Source organism: Salvelinus sp. IW2-2015, unplaced genomic scaffold (genome assembly GCF_002910315.2).
Source record: "Salvelinus sp. IW2-2015 unplaced genomic scaffold, ASM291031v2 Un_scaffold211, whole genome shotgun sequence".
In the NCBI taxonomy this organism is placed as follows: domain Eukaryota; kingdom Metazoa; phylum Chordata; class Actinopteri; order Salmoniformes; family Salmonidae; genus Salvelinus; species Salvelinus sp. IW2-2015.
Genome location: NW_019942525.1, coordinates 61,448 through 83,597, shown reverse-complemented (window position 1 = coordinate 83,597; position 22,150 = coordinate 61,448). Strand labels below are relative to the sequence as shown.

Genomic DNA, 22,150 nt, shown 5'->3' with positions numbered 1-22,150 from the left:
TGTTAGGGATGTCCATGATAGTGATGACAAGTTTCAAGTTGATAGGCCACTGTGGAGTGGATCTACAGTTGTTTAAATGGACACGTAAAATCAGATTTCCTGATTTATCAATAACTCAGCCATCTTTTTACCAATCCCTTAGCATTGATGTCACGGATGATGTTTCACATTCAGTCAGCTTTGGTTTTATGCATCTCCCTATGATAGAGATATATCTGCAGGATTAAGAAGAACTGAATATGTATTTAATATTATTTGGCTACTAGACCTGTTAACATTTTAAAACCATGACACATTATTTGTGTTCAGTTGTAGAAATGTAAGGGCCATAATAGTCCCGAAGCATTATTTCAGTTTACCCTTTATTTCACAGTTAAGTTTTCAAGACACATTTTTGTTTACACAATAATATGTTTTTGCACAAATAATGTCATCAATCTATCATGAATATGAAACAAAACGGACACATTTCAACAAAAATTAATTTTGGTGTAATTTGGTCCTATGGTTCATGTGAATAAGTTTCAAGGATGGAGGAAAATCTATCCTGACGCACCTTATGGGTCCTTGAGGCAGATTTGTTCAGCATGAGGAAAGACGCCTACTTACAAAGTTTAAAGTCTCTAGGTCAAACTGGGCGGCAGATATGAGGGTTTAAGTGAGAAGGCTTATAACAGCACCAGCTTTGCTGTGAACCCCCCAACACAAATTTGCTTTACATATTTGATAGGACATCTAGCCATTTGTAAATTGTGTCACTGAAAATAGTAATTTACTGTCAATAAAATGTGCTATATATTTACATAATTTACCCCAAAAATAACACAAAATATACCTAACATATGTAAATGACGTAAAAAAATTACTTGAACAAATGAAGTCAAGAGTTATGATGTTTCAAAGCCTTCAATGCCAGTTAAACAAACAAGTACAAAAGGGCAGGCATGCAGTGATGGCAATGAGAGCAGGGCATATCCATAAAACACATTTAAATAAAATAGTGATACGAAGCCACTAGCAATAACAATGCTGTTTATCAAGATAATGTACAGTGGCTCAAACACATCAGTTAACGTTGTATTTTGTCTCTCAGGCTTGTTTTAGAAAATGGTCAATCTCATGATAGTAAACACATGATAGTAAGGAGATAATTCTACAACCAAATAACATTTAAAGGTTAAATTCTCAGATATGTTTCACTGTTTGCCCTGTAAATCTTGACGCAGGTGTCATAACTGTTGAATATTATAAAACCAGTGGCACTTAACCCCATTTGAAAATAGTAATTTCCAAAAAACAACTCATGTGTCAATACTCAATACATGATAAACTACACTGGAACTGTCCCCCATCAGGACTGAGTCTTGGTCTGATAAATACTGAGATTAAAGTGCAGTGGTGAGTGTTGAGGAGAATACTGAGTTGTTGTTGTTGTGCTTGTGGTAAAGGTCCTGTACTGTGGAGGAAACTAACTCCACACGAGGGCTCCTCACACTGGTTTCTGTCTGTAGTCTGTAATGGCCTTCCATAGCTTACACAGCATCCCGCCTCTGAGGAGGAAAACAAGAGAAAGATGAAGACGGACTTGAGATATTACAGTATTTCAATCAGGTATTTGACATGGCTGGGTATTTGACAGTGTAGGAGAGAATACTGTATGTTGTATACCTTAATCCCAAACTCTTCAGGTCGTCTCTCATCACATACTGGAGAAAGTCATCTAAAGTGTAATCCTCGGTCAATATCTACAAAATGGAAGATGGATCATGGGTAAAATCATTGGTACCTGAAAGAGATTAAGCTCGGCCAATAGATGGTGCTCAACTGTGTATCTGTTATAAAGGTTTTACACATACAGTATGCATAAAGCATACTAACAATCAATGAATAGCCTCCACGTACACCCAGGCCATTAGTTTTAACAGCTTTACAACAATGCACTCTGTTTACTTTAGTATAGGGGGATAGGATCACATGGACGTGAGTTTGTTCACATAATGTACCCATTTAAAACAGACGTGGCCGGGGGCGGGGCTTCCTCAGGACCTACCCTGTCCATGGAGTCATCGTCAGCCCCATGGAGTCTCAGCCACTTGATCAGCTCTGGGTCCCCATGGCTCACAGTGGACCGGCTCTTCTGGCTCACAGATGATGTAGGCATATCTGTCACACACATAAGTACAACTATTAACATCTACCATATATTCACCATATAACCAATCATAGTAAACATATCAAATCATATGCATTGTCTGTTTCCTGATGTTTGTGTTGTACAAATATTTCCATTAGGCATTTAAAAACCAGTCTTTTTAATGCTCTTGTGCTCTCAGATAAAGGTGTGTACTAGTGTATGTTGGGATGTGCTCACCGATGGGTTCTGAGCGGATCCTCAGTAGTTTGATCTCCTGTTCCCTCTCATCCAGGACATGCTGGAGGACAGCCTGGTACTCTCTCTCCCTCGCCAGCAACTGCTCCATCAGCCTGGGGCGACACAGCAGGGAGAGAGGAGGGGAGGGGGAGACACAGGGTCATTCAATGAGGAAACACAATACTACTAAACACGGCTACTGCAGGCGCCATGATGAAAATAAACATATTTGTGTTTAGGCGTTTAGACCCCTGTGTTGGGGCCCTTCTACATAACATCATTTACATTAGTGAGGAAACAATGTAAAGCTACAGGCAATATCTACTACTGATTGGTCACAGATGTGGAGTTAGTAGCAAAGGTTGTTCATGACTTGTTGGAATAAATCTCTGGTTTTGTGTCTGACAGTCATTATCATTGTTACGACAGCACGATGACCCACTTGTTGGTTTCCAGCTTCATCCTGCCTAGTTCCATGGTGACGGAGCACTGGGCATTATGGGATCTGTGTGAGACGGTGGAACTGAGCGTGCTCACACCGGAGGTGGCGACCGTGTTGTCATGGGCAGTGTTGGGGGGGGCTCTGCACTGATGGGCGGAGTTATCCTCAGGCTCCACGTCATCGTCAACGTTATCCTGGTCGGCCAGGTCATCCTCCGACGCCAGGCTGAAGTGGGGCATTAGCTCTGGGCAAGGACACGTGATACATCTTTACAGCAATAAAGATCACTCTATAACTCCAATAATCTTTAAATGCAATTGTTATAATGACATCTGACTGGTAGACACATATTCTTGTTAAATGCCCCATATACATAGTATCTAGTGCATTTCTGTATCCAAGGTTACACATCTATGTTATGATTAGATTGGGGCTCTGTTCAAAGTCATACTCTTATGTTTAGCTGGCAATCAGTGTCCTGGGCCCTAGGGTGCATAAAATGTCATTTAAAAGTCTGCGGCTGGAGGCACAGCTATTACCTGGCACCAGGATGGTGATGGCAGTCTGCACCGCTTTACGGATGATATTGTCCAGGGCGAACATCCAGTGGGGCTTGATGTTGTGGTTTCGTAGTACTTTGTTTACCTGGCGACGCATTGGTCAGTCAGACAGACAGACACAGACACAGACACAGACACAGAGACAGAGACAGAGACAGAGACAGACAGACACACACACACCATTAATAAACAGCTACACATGTACTACGGACATGTATGCATCCACATCTACCAGTATCCACACATTCATGGAAAGGAAAACAGGCTTGACTCCAGCGGGTGTCTCTTTACATTGCGTGTGGTGGTTGCAGATGTCTGAGATATCCCCCTATATAATGAGTCTATGGAAACAGCATTTCTCAGAAAAAAAGAGAGACAGCCATTTATAAAAAGCCATGCATTCTGGAAAATCCAAGTGTGAAAAACAAGTTTGTATTGTGGAATTGATAGTAGTCTTTCACAGACAATGTACCCTATAGACCAGAGCTGGTTTCATATGTATCCACTAGGGGGAATCAGAGCTCAGTATTGACTGAGGCAGCTACAACCTCTGCCTCCCACAGGCTACATTAGCTACAGGCTAGTGTCATTTCATTTGCATAATTGTATTTGTGAGGCAGAGGACAGAATCAACCTCTTTAAATTATGTGCTTTAAGCTGACACATTTCCCTTCTATTACCCTTTCTTAAAGGTCAAAAGTGTTTCACAGTCAATTGTCTGAACTGTTTGTTTAAACAATGGCAGCATGGTGACATAATTCAGCTGTGAACAGTTTACGAAACCTCCTTGAATCATACCTAAATGTCTCCAGAGCCTTTGGTCTATACAAGGACAATTTAAATTCCAACCCATTCACAGTGGACAAATAGACAATGGGATATTTTAATTATCATAGGCCATGTAATGCTTATAGAGAGACCTACTAATAGGTGAAGAAAGGGCACTTACTGCATCCTGGAACCCAAATAGCACCACTTGTAGTTGGCTAATGGCCGTGCTGTCAAAGTCTAGCTCCAGTTTGAGCTGGGAGAGGGTGTTGGCTATGATCTTCCTGTCCGCCATGCGCACAAAGTCCCCCAGACTGACCACCAGGGTGGAGATATGCTGATGTCTCAACTTAGTGTCCGATGTCTCAGAACCCTGCACAGACAGGGGAGAGAAGGATGGAGAGAGGGGTGATGAGAGGAGGGTGAAGATAAGGGGTTTGTTTTACCCTGAGAAAGCCCCTCATCTAGCATGGTCCCAGATCTGTTTGTGCTGTCTTGCCAACTCCTATGGTCATTGTCATGCCGCGTGACATACCAGGGAAAAAAACAGAACTGGGCCCAGGCTACCCCTCACCCTGTCCACTACTAGACTAGATGCTTACTGACCTGTTTGAGAGCCTCCATGAGGTTGGACACCACCTTGTCTCTGTCCTCAGTGAGGATGCAGTGCAGAGTGGCCCTCCTCTCGCTGTCCTTCCTCAGCATGAAGAAGCCAGAGTCCTTCTCATCAGGAGACGGAGGAGCACTGTGGTCCTCAAAGTTCTCCACTGGGATACTGGTGGGGAACACAGGTTAGATTAAAGAGACCTCAGGTTTTAAAAAATAATATTTATACAGGAGAACAACAAAGTTCCAAATATTACATGACATTCTTTGGCATCGTGGTATAAATGGGATAAATGACTCCGCTCTGTACATTATCTGGAACTAATGTACTCCGTAGATGATACCTACATTGTCCATTATTTCCAGATAATGTACAGAGTCAGTGTTTATCTCTTTCCTCCAGATTTTTGCATTGCTTTTTGTCAGATGAATTGAGATGGCAGAGGTGCAGTGTTAGTGTGTTTTTATGATCTCAAACACAAAATGCTGGAGTGAAAATGTTAGCTTCACAAATACATATGGTGCTGACTGTATGTTGTGTTACCTGAGGAACAGGGAGCGGGTTGCTTTGACGTCCCGATCACTGTAACACTTGGTGCTGGGCTTGAAGCTGAAGGGGTTGGTGTTGAGGTCGTTCTCAGGGGAGACGGAGCCGTACTCGCTGCTGCTGCTGGTGTCTTCCACCACCACAGGCACTGGCAGAGAGATGCTGCGCAGGTACTCTTGAGGGCACAGAGACAGGTATAGGCAGGAGGGCACAGTTACACCACTGTTACACAAAGAAAACCAGAGCTTTCTGGTTCTTTTACATCACAGTACTACTTCTGTGAATGAATCATCTCAGAGTAGGGTAGTCAACATGACAATTGGTTTAGCCTAATGTCGTTAGGCTCAGACTCAGTGTACTCTAAAGAGGAAGCAGCACAGAAAGGCGCTCAAATTATCTCACCTGAACCTCCTGGTGTCAGAGCTGAGGAGAAAAACAGAGATTTTTTTATTCCATGATATGAATTGTGCAGAAACAACAAAAAATTATCTAAAACATAAAGTATCTAATAGCAATTGTCTTTCTACTCAGATATATCTATATTATACTAGCTACTTCACTGATTAACCGGTCCTAGCTACCTGTAAAGCCGCTCTTGCCCCTCTTCTTGCGGCTGGTGACGGTGAGAAACTCATCAGTGAGCAGGTGCAGGGCGGTGGCCCTCTGGTCGGGGTCGGGTTCAAAGCAGCGTAGGATAAAGGCCTTGGCCTCCATTGACATGGAATCTGGGATCTCAGGATGGATCTTGAACATGCCAACCTGTAGCCAAGATACAACAGCACAGTAATGCTAGATCCAAGGGCCTAACCTGCAGCCAAGATGAAACCCAGCCATGTTAGAAACAAGGGCCTAACCTGTAGTCAAGTCAAAACAACAAGTCAAGTGACCTAGCCAAATCACCTAGCCAAGTCATGCTAAAGCTAAGAGCATACAGTACAAAGGGGACCTCAGAGAAGGCAGTCAGTCTGAGGAGAGTTGGCTTGATTGAGGTGACATTAGTTAGTGGGTAAACTGATCTCTTGTAAACCCATAGCTCTGTGGCACAGTAACACTATGCAGGTGAGCTCATGCCATCATAGTACAGGAGGTCAAGTTGACAGTGAAGGACAAAATGCAGCAACTCCAGGCAAGAAGCTCGTCTGATGATAGGCACTACAAATTCCAAACATTGCTTCCGGAATGTAGGCTTGAGATTAGGAATGTAATGCCCCTCCCAGTCGAGACCTTCCAAAGTGGTACAGAAAAGTTTATGTGAGGATTGTTGCCAAATGCGTTCTCATCTGTACAACAAGCCATTGCATAGTAAAAGCATTGACCAGTGATGAATCTGCACTTTAAATCACACAGGATGAGACAGACAGAATAGCTGCTGAAAGTCTTCTAAAAGATGGCTACATGTGTTGCATTAGAGATCTATACAACCTGCTACAAAACAGTGGTTTAAAAGCACTGCAAAATCCACAGCAATTTACTACTGTAATTCATGGACATTTCTGTCATTCTGTCCTGCATTCAACATGATCTCCATCACACTCCGCAGACCACCCAGTTGAATCACTAGCTCTAGTGTTTAATGGACTACATATGTCCAGTCTATGTAATATTGCTGATGAGGGAAACACTTAACATTTCCACTTCAGATTTATACAAGTGGAAAAAGCTTGAGGAGGGCTCATCAGCGGAACAGAGACTTAAAACAACACAAAGGATAGACTGTATTACACACTCTATATCCAGGTACTAGGTCTAATCTCACAGTTGGATGAGTATGTAATCCAATCACACTTATTTCTTTAGCTAATAACCACAAAAAGTTGAGCTTTTTTCCCTTACAAACACAGTGCTGACAGCATGCTATGTTTGGGATAGTACTGTCCTGGTGATTCAACCATGGAGGAATGTGCCTGGAGGCGTGTAAGGACAGCCATCTGTCATGATCACTGCTGTGTATATTCCCCCCTAAGCCGACATTGCGACGGCTCTCAATGAACTACACTGGACTTTGTTTCCAAACTGGAAACCGCATATCCTGAGGCCGCATTTATTGTAGCTGGGGACTTTAATAAAGGAAATCTGAGGAAAACGCTACCGAAATTTGATCAACACTTCTGTGCTACTTGCACATCAAACACTCTGGATCATTGCTACTCTCCCTTCCAGGATGGCTAAAAGGCCCTCCCTCCCTTAAACAGGAAGTACCCGTGGTAAGGACTGTTCAATGTTGGTCTGACCAATCGGAATCTATGCTTCAATATTGTTTTGATTCCACGGAATGGGAAATGTACCGGGTCCCCTCCGATAATAGTATTGACGTGTACACTGACTAGGTGACTGAGTTCATCAAGAAATGCATAAAGGATGTTGTTCCCACTGTGACGACTAGAACTTTTCCAAACCAAAAACTGTGGATAGATGGCAGCATGAAATTGGGAACCGCTGCATTTAACAACGGCAAGGTGACTGGAAACATGGACGAGTACAAACAGACCAGCTCTGACCTCCGTAAGGCAATCAATGAGGCAAAATGACAGTACATGGAGTCGCAATTCAATGGCTCAGACACAGATGTATGTGGCAGGGATTCCAGATAATCAAGGATTATAAAGGGAAAGCCAGCCAAGTTGCGAACACCTTCTTCGCCCGCTTCGAGGAAAACACTGAGCTGGAGACATGGGCCACTGCTGTTCACGAGGACTGTGAGCTCTCGTTCTCTGTGGCCAATGTGAGTAAGACATTTAAGTGTGTTAACCCTCGCAAGGCTGCCGGCCCAGATGGCATTCCAAGCCGGGTCCTCAGAGCTGGTGCAGACCAGCTGGCTGGAATGTCTAAGGACATATTCAATCTCTCCCTATCCCAGTCTGTTGTCCCCACTTGCTTCAAGATGTCCACCATTGTTCCTGTACCCAAGAAAGTGAAGGTAACTGAACTAAATGACTATCGCCCCGTAGCACTCATTTCTGTCATCATGAAGTGTTTTGAGAGGGTAGTTAAGGATCATGTCACCTCCAATTTATCCAACACCTTAGGCCCACTACACTTTGCATACCGCCCCAACAGATCCAAGGACGACGCAATCACCATCACACTGCCCTATCCCACCTGGACAAGAGGAATACCTATGTAAGAATGCTGTTAATCGACTACAGCTCAGACTTCAACACCATAGTGCTATCCAAGCTAATCATTAAGCTTGGGGCCCTGGGTCTAAACCCCGCCCTGTGCAACTGGGTCCTGGACTTCCTGACGGGCCAACCACAGGTGGTGAAGTTAGGCAACAACACCTCCGCCACTCTGATCCTCAACATGGGGGTGTGTGCTCAGCCCCCTCCTGTACTCCCTATTCACCCAGAACTGCGTGGCCATGCATTCTCAAACTCAATCATCAAGATGGCTGACGACACAACGGTGGTAGGCCTGATTACCAACAACGACAAGACAGCCTACAGGGAGGAGGTGAGAGCCCTGGCAGAGTGGTGCCAGGAAAATAACCTCTCCCTCAACATCAACAAAATGAAGGAGCTGATCGTGGACTTCAGGAGACAGCAGAGAGAGCACACCCCATCCACAGGGCCACCAAGTTCCTCGGCATGCACATCACTGACGACCTGAAATGGTCCCTTCACACAGACAGTGTGGTGAAGAAAGCGCAACAGCGCCTCTTCAATCGAAGGAGGCTGAAGAAATTTGGCTTGGTCCCTAAGACACTCACAAAGTTCTACAGATGCACCTTAGAGAACATTGTGTCGGGCTGTATCACCGCCTGGTACGGCAATTGCATCATCCACAACCGCAGGGCTCTCCAGAGGGTGATGCAGACAGCTTAACGCTCACCGGGGGCACACTGCCTGCCCTCCAGGACATCTACAGCAACTGGTGTCACAGGAAGGCCAAGAAGATCATCAATGACCTCAGTCACCCGAGCCACGGCCCGCTCACCCCGCAACCATCTAGAAGGCGGAGACAGTACAGGTGCATCAAAACTGGGACGGAGAGACTGAAAAACATTGTTCATCTCCAGGCCATCAGACTGTACCCTGCCCTGAACCTTAGTCACTGTTACTAGTCAGCTACCACCTGGTACTTTACCCTGCATCTTAGAGAATGCTGCCCTATGTACACTACCGTTCAAAAGTTTGGGGTCACTTAGAAATGTCCTTGTTTATGAAAGAAAAGCACAATGAATCATGATTCACCATCTGGCAGTCCCGACGGGTGAATCTGGATTTGGCGGATGCCAGGAGATCGCTACCTGCTCCAATACAGAGTGCCAACTGTAAAGTTTGGTGAAGGAGGAATAATGGTCTGGGGCTGTTTTTCATGGATTGGGCTAGGCCCCTTAGTTCCAGTGAAGGGAAATCTTAACCCTACAGCATACAATGACATTCTAGATGATTCTGTGCTTCCAACTTTGTAGCAACAGTCTGGGGAAGCACCGAATCATCTAGAATGTCATTCCTGTTTCAGCATGACAACGCCACCGTGCACAAACGAGGTCCATACAGAAATGGTTTGTCGAGGTCAGTGTGGAAGAAACCCCATCGAACACCTTTAGGATGAATTGAAACGCTGACTGCAAGCCAGGCCTAATTGCCTGGCTATATATATACTGTGTATATACAGTTGAAGTCAGACGTTTACATACACCTTAGCCAAATACATTTCAACTCAGTTTTTTTTACAATTCCTGACATTTAATCGTAGTAAAAATTCCCTGTCTTAAGTCAGTTAGGATCCCCACTTTATTTTAAGAATGTGAAATGTCAGAATAATAGTTGAGAGAATGATTTATTTCAGCTTTTATTTCTTTCATCACATTCCCAGTGGGTCAGAAGTTTACATACACTCAATTAGTATTTGGTAGTGTTGCCTTTAAATTGTTTAACTTGCGTCAAATGTTTCGGGTAGCCTTCCACAAGCTTCCCACAATAAGTTGGGTGAATTTTGGCCCATTCCTTTGACAAAGCTGGTGTAACTGAGTCAGGTTTGTAGGCTTCCTTGTTCGCACACACTTTTTCAGTTCTGCCCACACATTTTCTCTAGGATTTTAGGTCAGGGCTTTGTGATGGCCACTCCAATACCATGACTTTGTGTCCTTAAGCCATTTTGCCACAACTTGGCAGTATGTTGGGGTCATTGTCCATTTGGAAGACCCATTTGCGACCAAGCTTTAACTTCCTGACTGATGTCTTGAGATGTTGCTTCAATATATCTACATAATTTTCCTTCCTCACGATGCCATCTATTTTGTGAAGTGCACCAGTCCCTCCTGCAGCAAAGCACCCCCACAACATGATGCTGCCACCCCGTGCTTCACGGTTGGGATGGTGTTCTTCGGCTTACAGCCTCCCCTTTTCCTCCAAACATAACGATGTCATTATGGCCAAACAGTTCTATTTTTGTTTCATCAGACCAGAGGACATTTTTCCAAAAAGTACGATCTTTGTCCCATGTGCAGTTGCAAACCGCAGTCTGGCTTTTTTATGGCGGTGTTGGAGCAGTGGCTTCTTCCTTGCTGAGAGGCCTTTCAGGTTATGTCGATATAGACTCGTTTACTGTGGATTAGATACTTTTGTACCTGTTTCCTCCAGCATCTTCACAAGACTTTCCGGCGCCGGAAAGAGATGGCGCCTCGCTTCGCGTTCCTTGGAAAATATGCAGTATTTTGCTTTTTTATGTGTTATTTTCTACATCGGTACCCCAGTAATCTTAGGTTTCATTACATACAGTCGAGGAACTACTGAATAACGATTAACGTCAAACTCATCATCGTTCCTACCAGGAATATGACTTTCCCGAAACGGATCCAGTGTTTTGCCTTCCACCAAACAATGGATCTGATCCAGCCGGCGACCCTGTGCGACGCGTAAAAGGGCAAACGAGGCGGTCTCGTGGTCAGGCTTCGGAGACGGGCACATCACGCTCCACTCCCTAGCATACTACTCGCCAATGTCCAGTCTCTTGAAATAAGGTTGATGAAATCGACGACGGGTAGCATTCCAGAGAGACATCAGGGATTGCAACGTGCTCTGCTTCACGAAACATGGCTAACTCAAGAGACGCTAACGGAGTCGGTGCAGCCAGCTGGTTCTCTTCATGCATCGCGCCGACAAAACAAACATCTTTCTGGTAAGAAGAGGGGCGGGGTATGCCTTATGATTAACGAGACGTGGTTGTGATCATCATAACAACACACAGGAACTCAAGTCATTCTGTTCACCTGATCTAGAACTCCTCACAATCAAATGTCGACCGCATTATCTACCAAGGGAATTCTCTTNGCATTGTTGGTTAACTGCTTGTAAGTAACCATTTCACTGTAAGGTCCACACCTCTTTGACAAATAACATTTGATTTGATTTGAAAGAAAATGTACCTTTTCTCTCATCTTTAACTATCAGTAAGGTTGAAGGACATGCTAGGAGACCACAACAACATCCAATCCTGTCATACATTACGTCATGCTTTCACAAATTATTTGTTTATCCCAATTTTTTTTCTTCATTTCTGTGCTCTATTGTGTGTGCAGAGAGACTCCGGGGAGGGGAGTGGTTGTCAGCCATTCAGGGATAAATAGAGAGGCAGAGCCCAGAGTTTGTCAGAAGGCTGACCTGACAGGGTCACACACAGGACCAAGCAGGAGAAGGACATCAGCATTTTTACCCTTTATTACAAATGGAGAAAAACGAAGATGTTCAATACTGTTTTCAAGACAGAAACTCTTCTTGCAGAAAGGCTTTGCTATCGACATCTATCTACGTAACACTTTACATCTTCTTCTCATTGATTTCAGTAGTTACAGTATTTTTGAACGTACTGGTGATCATCTCCATCTCTCACTTCAAGCAGCTCCACACTCCAACCAACCTGCTCATCCTCTCTCTGGCTGTGGCAGATCTCCTGGTGGGACTGATTGTGATACCAGCAACGACTGTAGCAATTATGGAATCATGCTGGGGTTTTGGGGAATATTTCTGTGTGTTTTATTTCTACATTGCTTGTTTATGTACTTCTTTATCTCTGGGCAATTTGGTCTTGATTTCTATTGACCGCTATGTTGCTGTGTGTGATCCCTTATTGTACCACTCTAAAATAACAATAACAAGAATCATGTGTTGTATATCCATCAACTGGTGTTGTTGTATCATATACCGTGCTGCTATTATAAAAAACTTTGTAAATGTACAGGTACCAAGTAGGTGTTTGAAAGAATGTTTTATTGTAGAGGAGTTAAATTGGGTTAATATCATTGACCTTGTATTTACAATGGTTGTCCCGTGCTATATTATTATAACACTTTATATTAAAATCTTTGTGGTGGCCAGATCACAGGCCAGAAAGGTATTTTCWAAAGAGGCTGCCAGTGTGTCTGGTGTTAAAACTGTACAGGCAAATAAGTCTGAGAGAAAAGCAGCAAAAACTCTAGCTATTGTTGTTTTCAACTATCTCATTTGTTGGATTCCATTTTTGTTCATAAATATGTTTGTTTTTTCAAGTGACAATTTATCATTCATCATCGGCTTTCTGCCACTAGTTAATTCCTTAATTAATCCAATCATTTATGCTTTTTTTTATCCGTGGTTCAAAGTGACAGCTAAACATATTTTAACTCTGAAGTTAAGGCATACATGATCCTATAAATATATATATTTTTTAAATCTACAAGCGTAGGCTTGATATAGTTATGTTATACAATTACTCTAATTGCTTATTTCATGTAACAATACACTGACATTACTTTTCTCAGTATTGTCATTATAGATACATGTAGTTTTAATACATAATGATTTGGCTGGATTGGATTGGAATGACTTGGAGATGGCATAAGAAGGCATAAACTTGTTTTATAAAAGACATTGTAGTCATTTTGGGTTGTATATTCCAAATACCAAAATCTATGGTTGTTCCATGTTATTTATTGATACCTAGTATATAAGTATTCTAAAAGTACATTTGGAGGTGCCATATGTTGTTTATCATTGCCCTTTAGTTACTGAATTGGGACACAATGCCTTCAACAAGTGTAGTAAAGGGTGTGGTGTATGGCCTATAGACCACGGCTAAGGGTTGTTTTTGTGGACGATGCAACATAGTTTGCCTGGATACAGCCCTTAGCCGTAGTATATTGGCCATATACCACTAACMCCCAAGGTGCCTTATTGTTTTTATAAACCGGTTGCCTACACAGCAAGGAAAGGTACGACACATCTATATTGAAAATGTTGCTTTAAGAAATAAATTCATAATAAATACATTCCGCCAGAAAAACTAGTTCAGACAAAAGTTGTGTTGCTAGACTGGTTGCTAAGTAACATAGCTACAGGCTAGCTAACATTAAATGTATGAAAAAACAGAGCATTAGCGCTACTTCTAAAGTGACTAACACACGGCAAGTATTTATTTACGTTGATTTGAATGTTGCCATTTAATGTGCACGAATGAAAAGATTGCCCCATATTATTGTTGGTTGTTGGCTTGCCCAATGATGTCGTTTTGTTTGCTCCACACTGCTGGAAATGTAACCATTCTTTTAGCTGGGGGAGTTGCTGCTGTGTTGTGATAGAATAGTGCTCCACCGCTTTCTCGCTTCCAGATTTGACCTCTAGTAACTTTGAAGAGAGGTTATAGATCTGTCCTCTGACAGATCATTTTTCGTGCCTCTAGACCGGCATCCGACAGATTCTGGATACCTAAAAGGGTCCTAAAATTCTAAATCAAATAGCTAAATGATCCATGGTCGTACATAAAAAGAAATACATATTTTAGTTTAATAACACCCAAATGCTTAGYCTTTTAGAGGTTTTAAACATACGTGAAGCAGCTCGCTTACAAGCCATGGTGCAAGAAATTGTGTGCCCTATAGGAAATATCAAAATGTGCAGAATTGGCCTAAGAAATAGATTCTCATCTGGCACATTATATTAGGCTATCTGTGTTAGTGGGCTATATCAGCCAATAGGCTAGACGTAGTTTGAAGAGAGCAGAGTAGGAGAGAGAGAGGACACTTGCACTTTCTCTTGCGCTATGTTTTGCATATAGCCTACCTTCTAGGAGCGGAACAATTTTSAGAGACAAATATGGGTGGTGAATATTTATTTCTAGGCAATGTAGTAAACTRTAGTTTAGTCATATTTAGGAAGTACATTTCTTTGGAAAGACAACTGCCCCGTGCTTCTCTGCACATGCATAGGATATAGCCTACTCTTTTTAATTGAGACCACACGCACACCTGATCTCACACGCCCAACGGTGACAAACGGTGCCCACAAACTGTTGCTGGCTACATAAAGTGTCCAGACAGCGGAGCTTTCCTTTCAGCACCATGGAGTGAATCCTTACCACCGCTACACCTGGCTATCAGAGGAGCCTAATCTGGCAGCAAAAAAGTTAATTCAGCCTCATTTACTTTTATAAAACCATAGCTGATATGACTGACTTGCTTATATCATTAATACTTAGCTCTAAGTATAAGCAACTGCAAGCAAACGAGCTGTGACGAGACAGGCCCTCCTTCAGCACTTTCAAAATGGACACCGATAGAAATTTCCACTTGCAAACATGGTTACAGACCAAGTATCCCCTCCTCGTGGAGAAAAGCACATGAGCTAAATATAATACACAAAGTAAGAAAAACAAAGAAATGCATCATTCCAACATTGACTAAAATGACGAATAAGATACTGATGAGATATACTATATAAGCAATATAACAATTGAGATATACAAACTATGTCATTAAGGAATGATGAGCGGATAAGAGGCAAGCTGTAATTTCGATTAAGACATTAATGAGGGAGCTCAGAGAGACAATATGCCTATTTMTTCAGCACTTTTTAAATGGACAGCGACAGAATTCAGAACATTGGTCGTTCTTACAGTATTCTKCCTGTACACCAAGTCCGAAACGTAGGATAAATAATGGGGGCATTTAAGTATATTTTTGCAATTACATTTACTTTTGATACTTTTAAACCAAATACTTTTAGACTTTTACTCAAGTAGTATTTTACTGGGTGACTTTCATTTTTACTTTTTCTCCTATGCTATCTTTACTTTTACTGAAGAATGACAATTGGGTACTTTTTCCACCACTGCTAACAATGGGAGTCATTGTCCCAAAGGCACGAAGGCAGMCAACAAGCTTAGGTGCAAAATAAGCATTGGGCTTATTTTAGACAGATTTAGGCGATAGTGAAATCTCTTGCTTTGCCTCTTCTTCTCTTMATACATATATTTTTTTGCTTACGGCACCTGGTATTCCCAGGTGGRCTCCCGTCCCAGTAGTAACTAGGCCCAACCCTGAACAGTTATGTTCAGGGTGGTATTGCCACAAGCATATTTTTACCCGGTTTTCTCCCCGAATTAGGTCTCTCATCTCTGCAACTCCTCAATTGGTCTGGGAAAAGCGAAGGTTGAGTAATGCCTCCTCCGAAACATGACCCGCCTGTCCACCCACTTCTTATGACACGGCTGACCCGGATGTCAGCCGCACCAATGTGTTGGAGGAAACACAGTTCGACTGACCACCGGAGTCAGCTRGCAGGCAAAAGGAGTCACTAGAGCACGATGAGCGAAGGAAAGTCCCACCGGCCAAACCCTTCCTTACCCCGGACGGTGCTGGGCCAATTGTGCACCGTCCTATGGGGCTCCTGGTCACGGACAGATGTGACACAGCCTGGGATGAAACCTCAGGCTATAGTGGAGCCTTAGCAGTGCTTTTGACTGCTGCCCCACCCAGGGCCCTAATCTGATTATATTATATTGGCCGTTCTAGCAAATGAAAATACATGTCTTCAAAAATGGAAGGCAAGATCAGGTGGGCCTCTTCTAGCTAATGGGACGGCAGATACGCTTATCACCAACAACAACAATGGTCCTTGCTATCCGGGCTCCTGGGGACGTCCCTACCCCAATGATGTTGAAATTGAAAATGGTTAGGCTTAGGTAAGGGTTAGGGTTATGGTTAAAGTTAAGTTTTTGGTAGGGACGTCCCAACGATCCCGTATAGCACTCACAGGCACAACTCCGATATAAAGTGTTCTTTCTCAAAGTTCGACACTTGCATTGACCTTCATACAAAAACGACTTGCGTGGTTAACAAATTATTTAAAAAAAATACACCACGTACAGGAGACAGGCCAGTACATCAGGAGACGTGGAGGAGGCCGTAGGAGGGCAACAACCCAGCAGCAGGACCGCTACCTCTGCCTTTGTGCAAGGAGGAGCACTGCCAGAGCCAGAGCCCTGCAAAATGACCAGGAGTGCACACTTCAGGGCGAGTGCGGGGAGCAGGCACAGGACGTACCGGACTTTGGAGGCGCACTGGAGGCCTGATGTATGGAGCCGGCACAGGTTGCACCGGACTGGTGACACGCTCTTCAGGGCGAGTGCGGGGAGCAGGCACAGGACGTACTGGACTGGGGAGGCGCACTGGAGACCTGGTGCGTGGAGCCAGCACAGGTTGTACGAGACTGGTAACACGCTCTTCAGGGCCAATGATGTGCCGAACACACCACACTAACATCTCTCTCCCAACTTCTCCACCGCCTCCCTGACTGTCTCTGGCTCTTAAGGGCGAGTGCGGGGAGCTGGCACAGATGGCACCGGACTGATGACCCGCTCTTCAGGGCGAGTGCGAGGAACCGGCACAGGACGTACCGGACTGGGGAGGCGCACTGGAGGCCAGATGCGTGAAACCGGTGCAGATGGCACCGGACTGGTGTCACGCTCTTCAGCACGCCTGCGCTGCAGCATTCTCCTCGCTATCTCTCTGGTATCTTTCATCAAATTCCTCCACCGACTCCCAAACAGGCTCTGGCACAGCTCCATGTGCCCCCCCCCCCAAAAAAATCTTTGGGATTCTGTGGCCGCGGCCCCCGGTGTCATCGCTGTCCTTCCCGATTACTCTGCGACTGCCGCCAAGGAAGGGTCTCGCAACCTCCCATTATCTCTTCCCAGGTCCAACTCACTTTTCCCTCCATTGTACGCTGCTTGGTCCTTTCGTGGTGGGATATTCTGTCACGGTTGTTGTAATGGACGGACAGCGTGTGTTGAGTTCCACATCTTTTATTTAAGTGAAATTTTCAAACAAAAACAATAAACAAGCAACAAAAGGTGACTTACATGGTGCAACCAGCACAAACACAAACAATATCTCACAACCCACTTCAATCACTGTAGAGGAAGGGGAGGAGACAGGTTAAAGAAGGATTTTTACGTCTTGAGAAAATTGAGACATGGATTTTGTATGTGTACCATTCAGAGGGTGAATTGGCATGACACAAATTTAAAGTGCCTTTCAACGGGGTATGGTAGTAGGTGCCAGGCACACCYGTTTGTGTCAAGAACTGCAACGCTGCTGGGTTTTTCACGCTCAACAGTTTCCCGTGTGTTTCAAGAATGGTCCACCACCCAAAAGACATCCAGCCAACTTGACACAACTATGGGAAGCATTGGAGTCAACATAGACCAGCATCCCTTTGGAACACTTGACTCCTTGTAAAGTCCATTCCCCCAATGAATTGAGGCCATTCTGAGGGAAAAAAAGGGGTGCAAGTCAATATTAGGAATGAGTTCCTAACGTTTTGTACACTCAGTGAGCTCCAAAACTATTTCTGGTTATTTTGTCTCTGTTCTCCAGCACTTTGCATTTTAAATGATACAATGACTATGACATTAACCAATAATAAATYAATAATAAACAATGATGCTCTAATTAAAAATCATTAAAGAAATCGAGGATTTCTATTAGCCTAATCAAATAAAATCAAAGGTGTAGACTAACAGTGACATGTTTCCTTACTTCCCGACAATGTAGAGAGAATAATAGAAACATAATAACACGAGGAATAAATACAGGAGTAACAATAACTTGCCTATATACACAGGCAGTGGAGGCTGCTGAGGGGAGGACGGCTCACAGTAATGGCCGGAACGGAGTAAATGGAATGGCATCAAACACCTGGAAACCATGTGTTTGATGTATTTTATACAGGTCTATTTATACCGCTCCAGCCGTTCCCACAAGCCGGTCCTCCCCAATTAAGGAACCACCAACCTCCTGTGATACACGGGCTACCAGTACCGAGTCGATGTGCAGGGGTATGAGGTAATTGAGGTAGATGTACATTAAGAACCCCTTCCTAATAATGAGTTGCCCTCAGAACAGCCTCAATTCGTCAGYACATGGACTCTACAAGGTGTCGAAAGCATTCCACAGGGATGCTGGCCCATGTTGCCTCCAATGCTTCCCATAGTTGTGTCAAGTTGGCTGGATGTCCTTTGGATGGTGGACCATTCTTGATACACACAGGAAACTGTTGAGGGTGAAACACCCAGCAGCGTTGCAGTTCTTGACACACTCAAACCGGTGCGCCTAGCACCTACTACCATACCCCATTCAAAGGCACTTCAATATTTTGTCTTGCCTATTCGCCCACTGAATAGCACACATACACAATCCATGTCTCAAWTGTCTCAAGGATTAAAAATCCTTATTTAACCTGTCTCCTCCCCTTCAACTACACTGGTTGAAGTGGATTTAACAAGTGATATCAATAAGGGATCATAGCTTTTTCCTGGATTCGCCTTGTCCGTCTGTCATAGAAATGTTTTGTACACTTAGTGTAAATTAAGTTATTCCTGTCACAGATTTAGATTTATACTGCCATCTTCTGGCCATTGCACAAACTGAKAGCAATCAATGTCCTCTTTGTTTCACTCTGCAGTAAAACAAAAAAAGGGATTTGAGATCAAATGATTCGTATAAGGCGACKTTATACAATGTCACCTTTAATTAGTTTTTTTCTTCATGCATATCTGTTTGACTGTTTAGATATGAAAACACCTTATGTATCTAGTCTCCCAGTTGAAGACGTCATAAGTATTTGGACAACTTCACTTGTAGTGTATTAAAGGTAGTAACCCTTTAAACATAATGTTCAGTTAAATGGTGTATGTAGATATTGGTTCCAGTACCCTGTAATCAGTCTATTAACTGCTCTAATGAGTGACTGCAATCCACACTTTGGTTTTGGTAGTCACTGCCAACAAACAAGAATGTTATCATTTTCAGACAAACACATTACTTCCTTCAGCACACTACTACAACAGTGTGACTGTTTTGGAATAAAAGGTTCAATATATTTCCTTTAACATCCTCTGTGTTGTGTGCTTATTGTTTAACCATTGATATGTTCTAGGTCATTTTGAGAACTTAAGGAGCATCAGGTAATGTTGGAATATCTACCAATAGCATGTCCATCTTTTTGTGATAAATTAAACTGGTCACTGGTCAAAACATTTATAATGTATTAAGAAAGTATGAATAGTCCTCACTTTAGATTAGTAAATGGTTTATATGAACATTTATTAAACATCTTATGAATCATTATTACAGACTGTAAAAGTAGTTTATAAATGCATGAATGATGAATAAACTATTTACTAATCTATTATAAATGGTTTATTACAAAGTGTTATTATAAAGTCTTACTAATCTCTATATTCATTCAGACTCAACAGCATCTGAGAGAGCTGCTCTTGCTTGACCCCTGACCTGGCAGCAGTGATGTAGTGAGAGTAGTGGTAGAGTTCATAACCAGTATGTTGAGGTTGAAGTGTCTACTTCAGTCTCCTGCACTGTTGTGCTTAATCATTAATGCATATAGTAGTCATTTATAAATGTGAGAATACCTAGGTGACTAACATTTAACTAATGTGGGAGTAATGATTAATGGTGAACAAACTGTAAATGCCTTACAAATGGTTTATTACTGAATGTTATTATAAAGTGTTACCCATAATTGCATCTTCTTACATTTTACCATCAGCTACTACAATAGACCATTGATTTAGACCTGGAAGTTATCTGATATCATGAGGTATTGTACATTTCAACTTTACTACACTTGTTAAAGGCGTTGTGTCCCGATAAGGCACTAGAGGGTGATGTTAAACAACCTACAGACATCCTCAAAATGTACATACAATTTATCATTAAATAATATGGAACATCCACAGACTTTAGTATTTGGAATATACAACCCAAAATGACTACAATGTATTTTATAAAACAAGCTTATGCCTTCTTATGCCTTCTCCAAGTCATTCCAATCCAATCCAGCTAAATCATTCTGTATCAACAACACATGTATCTATGATGACAACACAGAGAGAAGTAATGAAAGAGTATTGTTACATGAAAGAAGCAATTACAACAACAAAACAGTATAACATAATTATGTCAAACTAGGCAATAAAAACATAGGAACTACGAACGCCTTAACTTCACCCGAGTTAAAATACGTTTAGCTGTCACTTTGAACCATGGATAAAAGAAAGCATAAATGATTGGATTAATTAAGGAATTAACTAGTGGAAAAAAGCTGATGATGAATGACGATACATTGTCAATTAAAATAAAAAATAAATAAAATTGAATTGGAATCCAACAAATGAGATAGTTGAAAACAACAATAGACAGAGTTTTTGCTGCTTTTCTCTCAGACTTATTTGCCTGTACAGTTTTAACACCAGACACACTGACAGCCTCTTTTGAAAATACCTTTCTGGCCTGTGATCTGGCCACCACAAAGATTTTCAAATAAAGTGTTAAAATAATAGAGCATGGGACAGCCATTGTAAATACAAGGCCAATTATATTAACCCAATTTAACCCTTTCACAATAAAACATTCTTTCAAACACCTACTCGGTACCTGTACATTTACAAATATTTTTATAATAGCAGCATCATATATGATATAAAAACACCAGGTAATGGATATACAACACATCATTCTTGTTATTGTTATTTTAGAGTGGTACGATAAGGGATCACACACAGCAACATAYCGGTCAATAGATATCAAGACCAAACTGCCCAGAGATAAAGAAGCACATAAACACGTGATGTAGAAATAAAACACACAGAAATATTCCCCAAAACCCCAGCATGATTCCATTAATGCTACAGTCGTTACTGGTATCACAATCAGTCCCACCAGGAGATCTGCCACAGCCAGAGAGAGGATGAGCAGGTTGGTTGGAGTGTGGAGCTGCTTGAAGTGAGAGATGGAGATGATCACCAGTACGTTCAAAAATACTGTAACCGCTGAAATCAATGAGAAGAAGATGTACAGAGTTATGTAGATAGATGTCGATAGTAAAACCTTTCTGCAAGAAGAGTTTCTATCTTGAAAACAGTATTGAACATCTTCATGTTTCTCCATTTGTAGTAAAAGGTCAAAATGCTGAGGTCCTGCTCCTGCTTGGTCCTGTGTGTGACCCTGTCAGGTCTGCCTTCTGACAAACTCTGAGCTCTGCCTCTCTATTTATCCCTGAATGACTGACCATTCCCCTCTCTGGAATCTCCTCTCACCCACCCCCACGCACACACACACACACACACACACACACACACACACACACACACACACACACACACACACACACACACACACACACACACACACACACACACACACACACACACACACACACACACACACACACACACACACACACACACACACAGAAATGTAAGAAAAGAAAAAACGGTTGGATAAACAAATCATTTGTGAAAGCATGATGTAATGTATGACAAGATTGGATGTTGCCACCTAGCCTGTCCTTCAACGTTACTGACATTTTAATGGAAAAATACAGTACTGGTGATGATTTGCTCAATGTTTTACATGGGAAATAGCATAACTGTGTAAGACTAACTGTTTTGGGTTTTGTCATTGCTCAGTTTGGACCAGAACCCACAGCATCAGGAGACATGTCAGCACTCCACATGTTAGCTGGCCATGGTGTAGAAAAAATATATATTTTGCTTGGAAAGTAATCTAATAGCCT

General features: G+C 42.6%; 2 protein-coding genes and 1 pseudogene across 2 annotated transcripts; 1 reads left to right on the top strand and 2 right to left on the bottom strand.

Annotated features, from left to right (window-relative positions):
• Positions 1-1,428: 1,428 nt before the first annotated feature.
• On the bottom strand, positions 1,429-6,618 carry LOC112068172 (mitogen-activated protein kinase kinase kinase 5). Its single transcript, XM_024135234.2, has 11 exons — positions 5,876-6,618; positions 5,697-5,717; positions 5,292-5,469; positions 4,748-4,916; positions 4,323-4,514; positions 3,353-3,458; positions 2,814-3,057; positions 2,372-2,484; positions 2,051-2,163; positions 1,669-1,745; positions 1,429-1,550 (listed from the first exon to the last, which is right to left on the bottom strand). Exons 1-11 carry the CDS (start codon positions 6,045-6,047, stop codon positions 1,490-1,492), a joined length of 1,446 nt encoding a protein of 481 aa, XP_023991002.1. The 5' UTR covers positions 6,048-6,618; the 3' UTR covers positions 1,429-1,489.
• Positions 6,619-11,918: 5,300 nt separating this feature from the next.
• LOC139023892 (trace amine-associated receptor 13c-like) lies at positions 11,919-12,962 on the top strand (annotated as a pseudogene).
• A 7,354-nt stretch (positions 12,963-20,316) lies between these two features.
• On the bottom strand, positions 20,317-21,623 carry LOC112068170 (trace amine-associated receptor 6-like). The gene has a single exon (XM_070438062.1). The coding sequence runs from the start codon at positions 21,520-21,522 to the stop codon at positions 20,563-20,565; it is 960 nt and encodes a 319-aa protein (XP_070294163.1). The 5' UTR covers positions 21,523-21,623; the 3' UTR covers positions 20,317-20,562.
• Between the last annotated feature and the right edge of the window lie 527 nt (positions 21,624-22,150).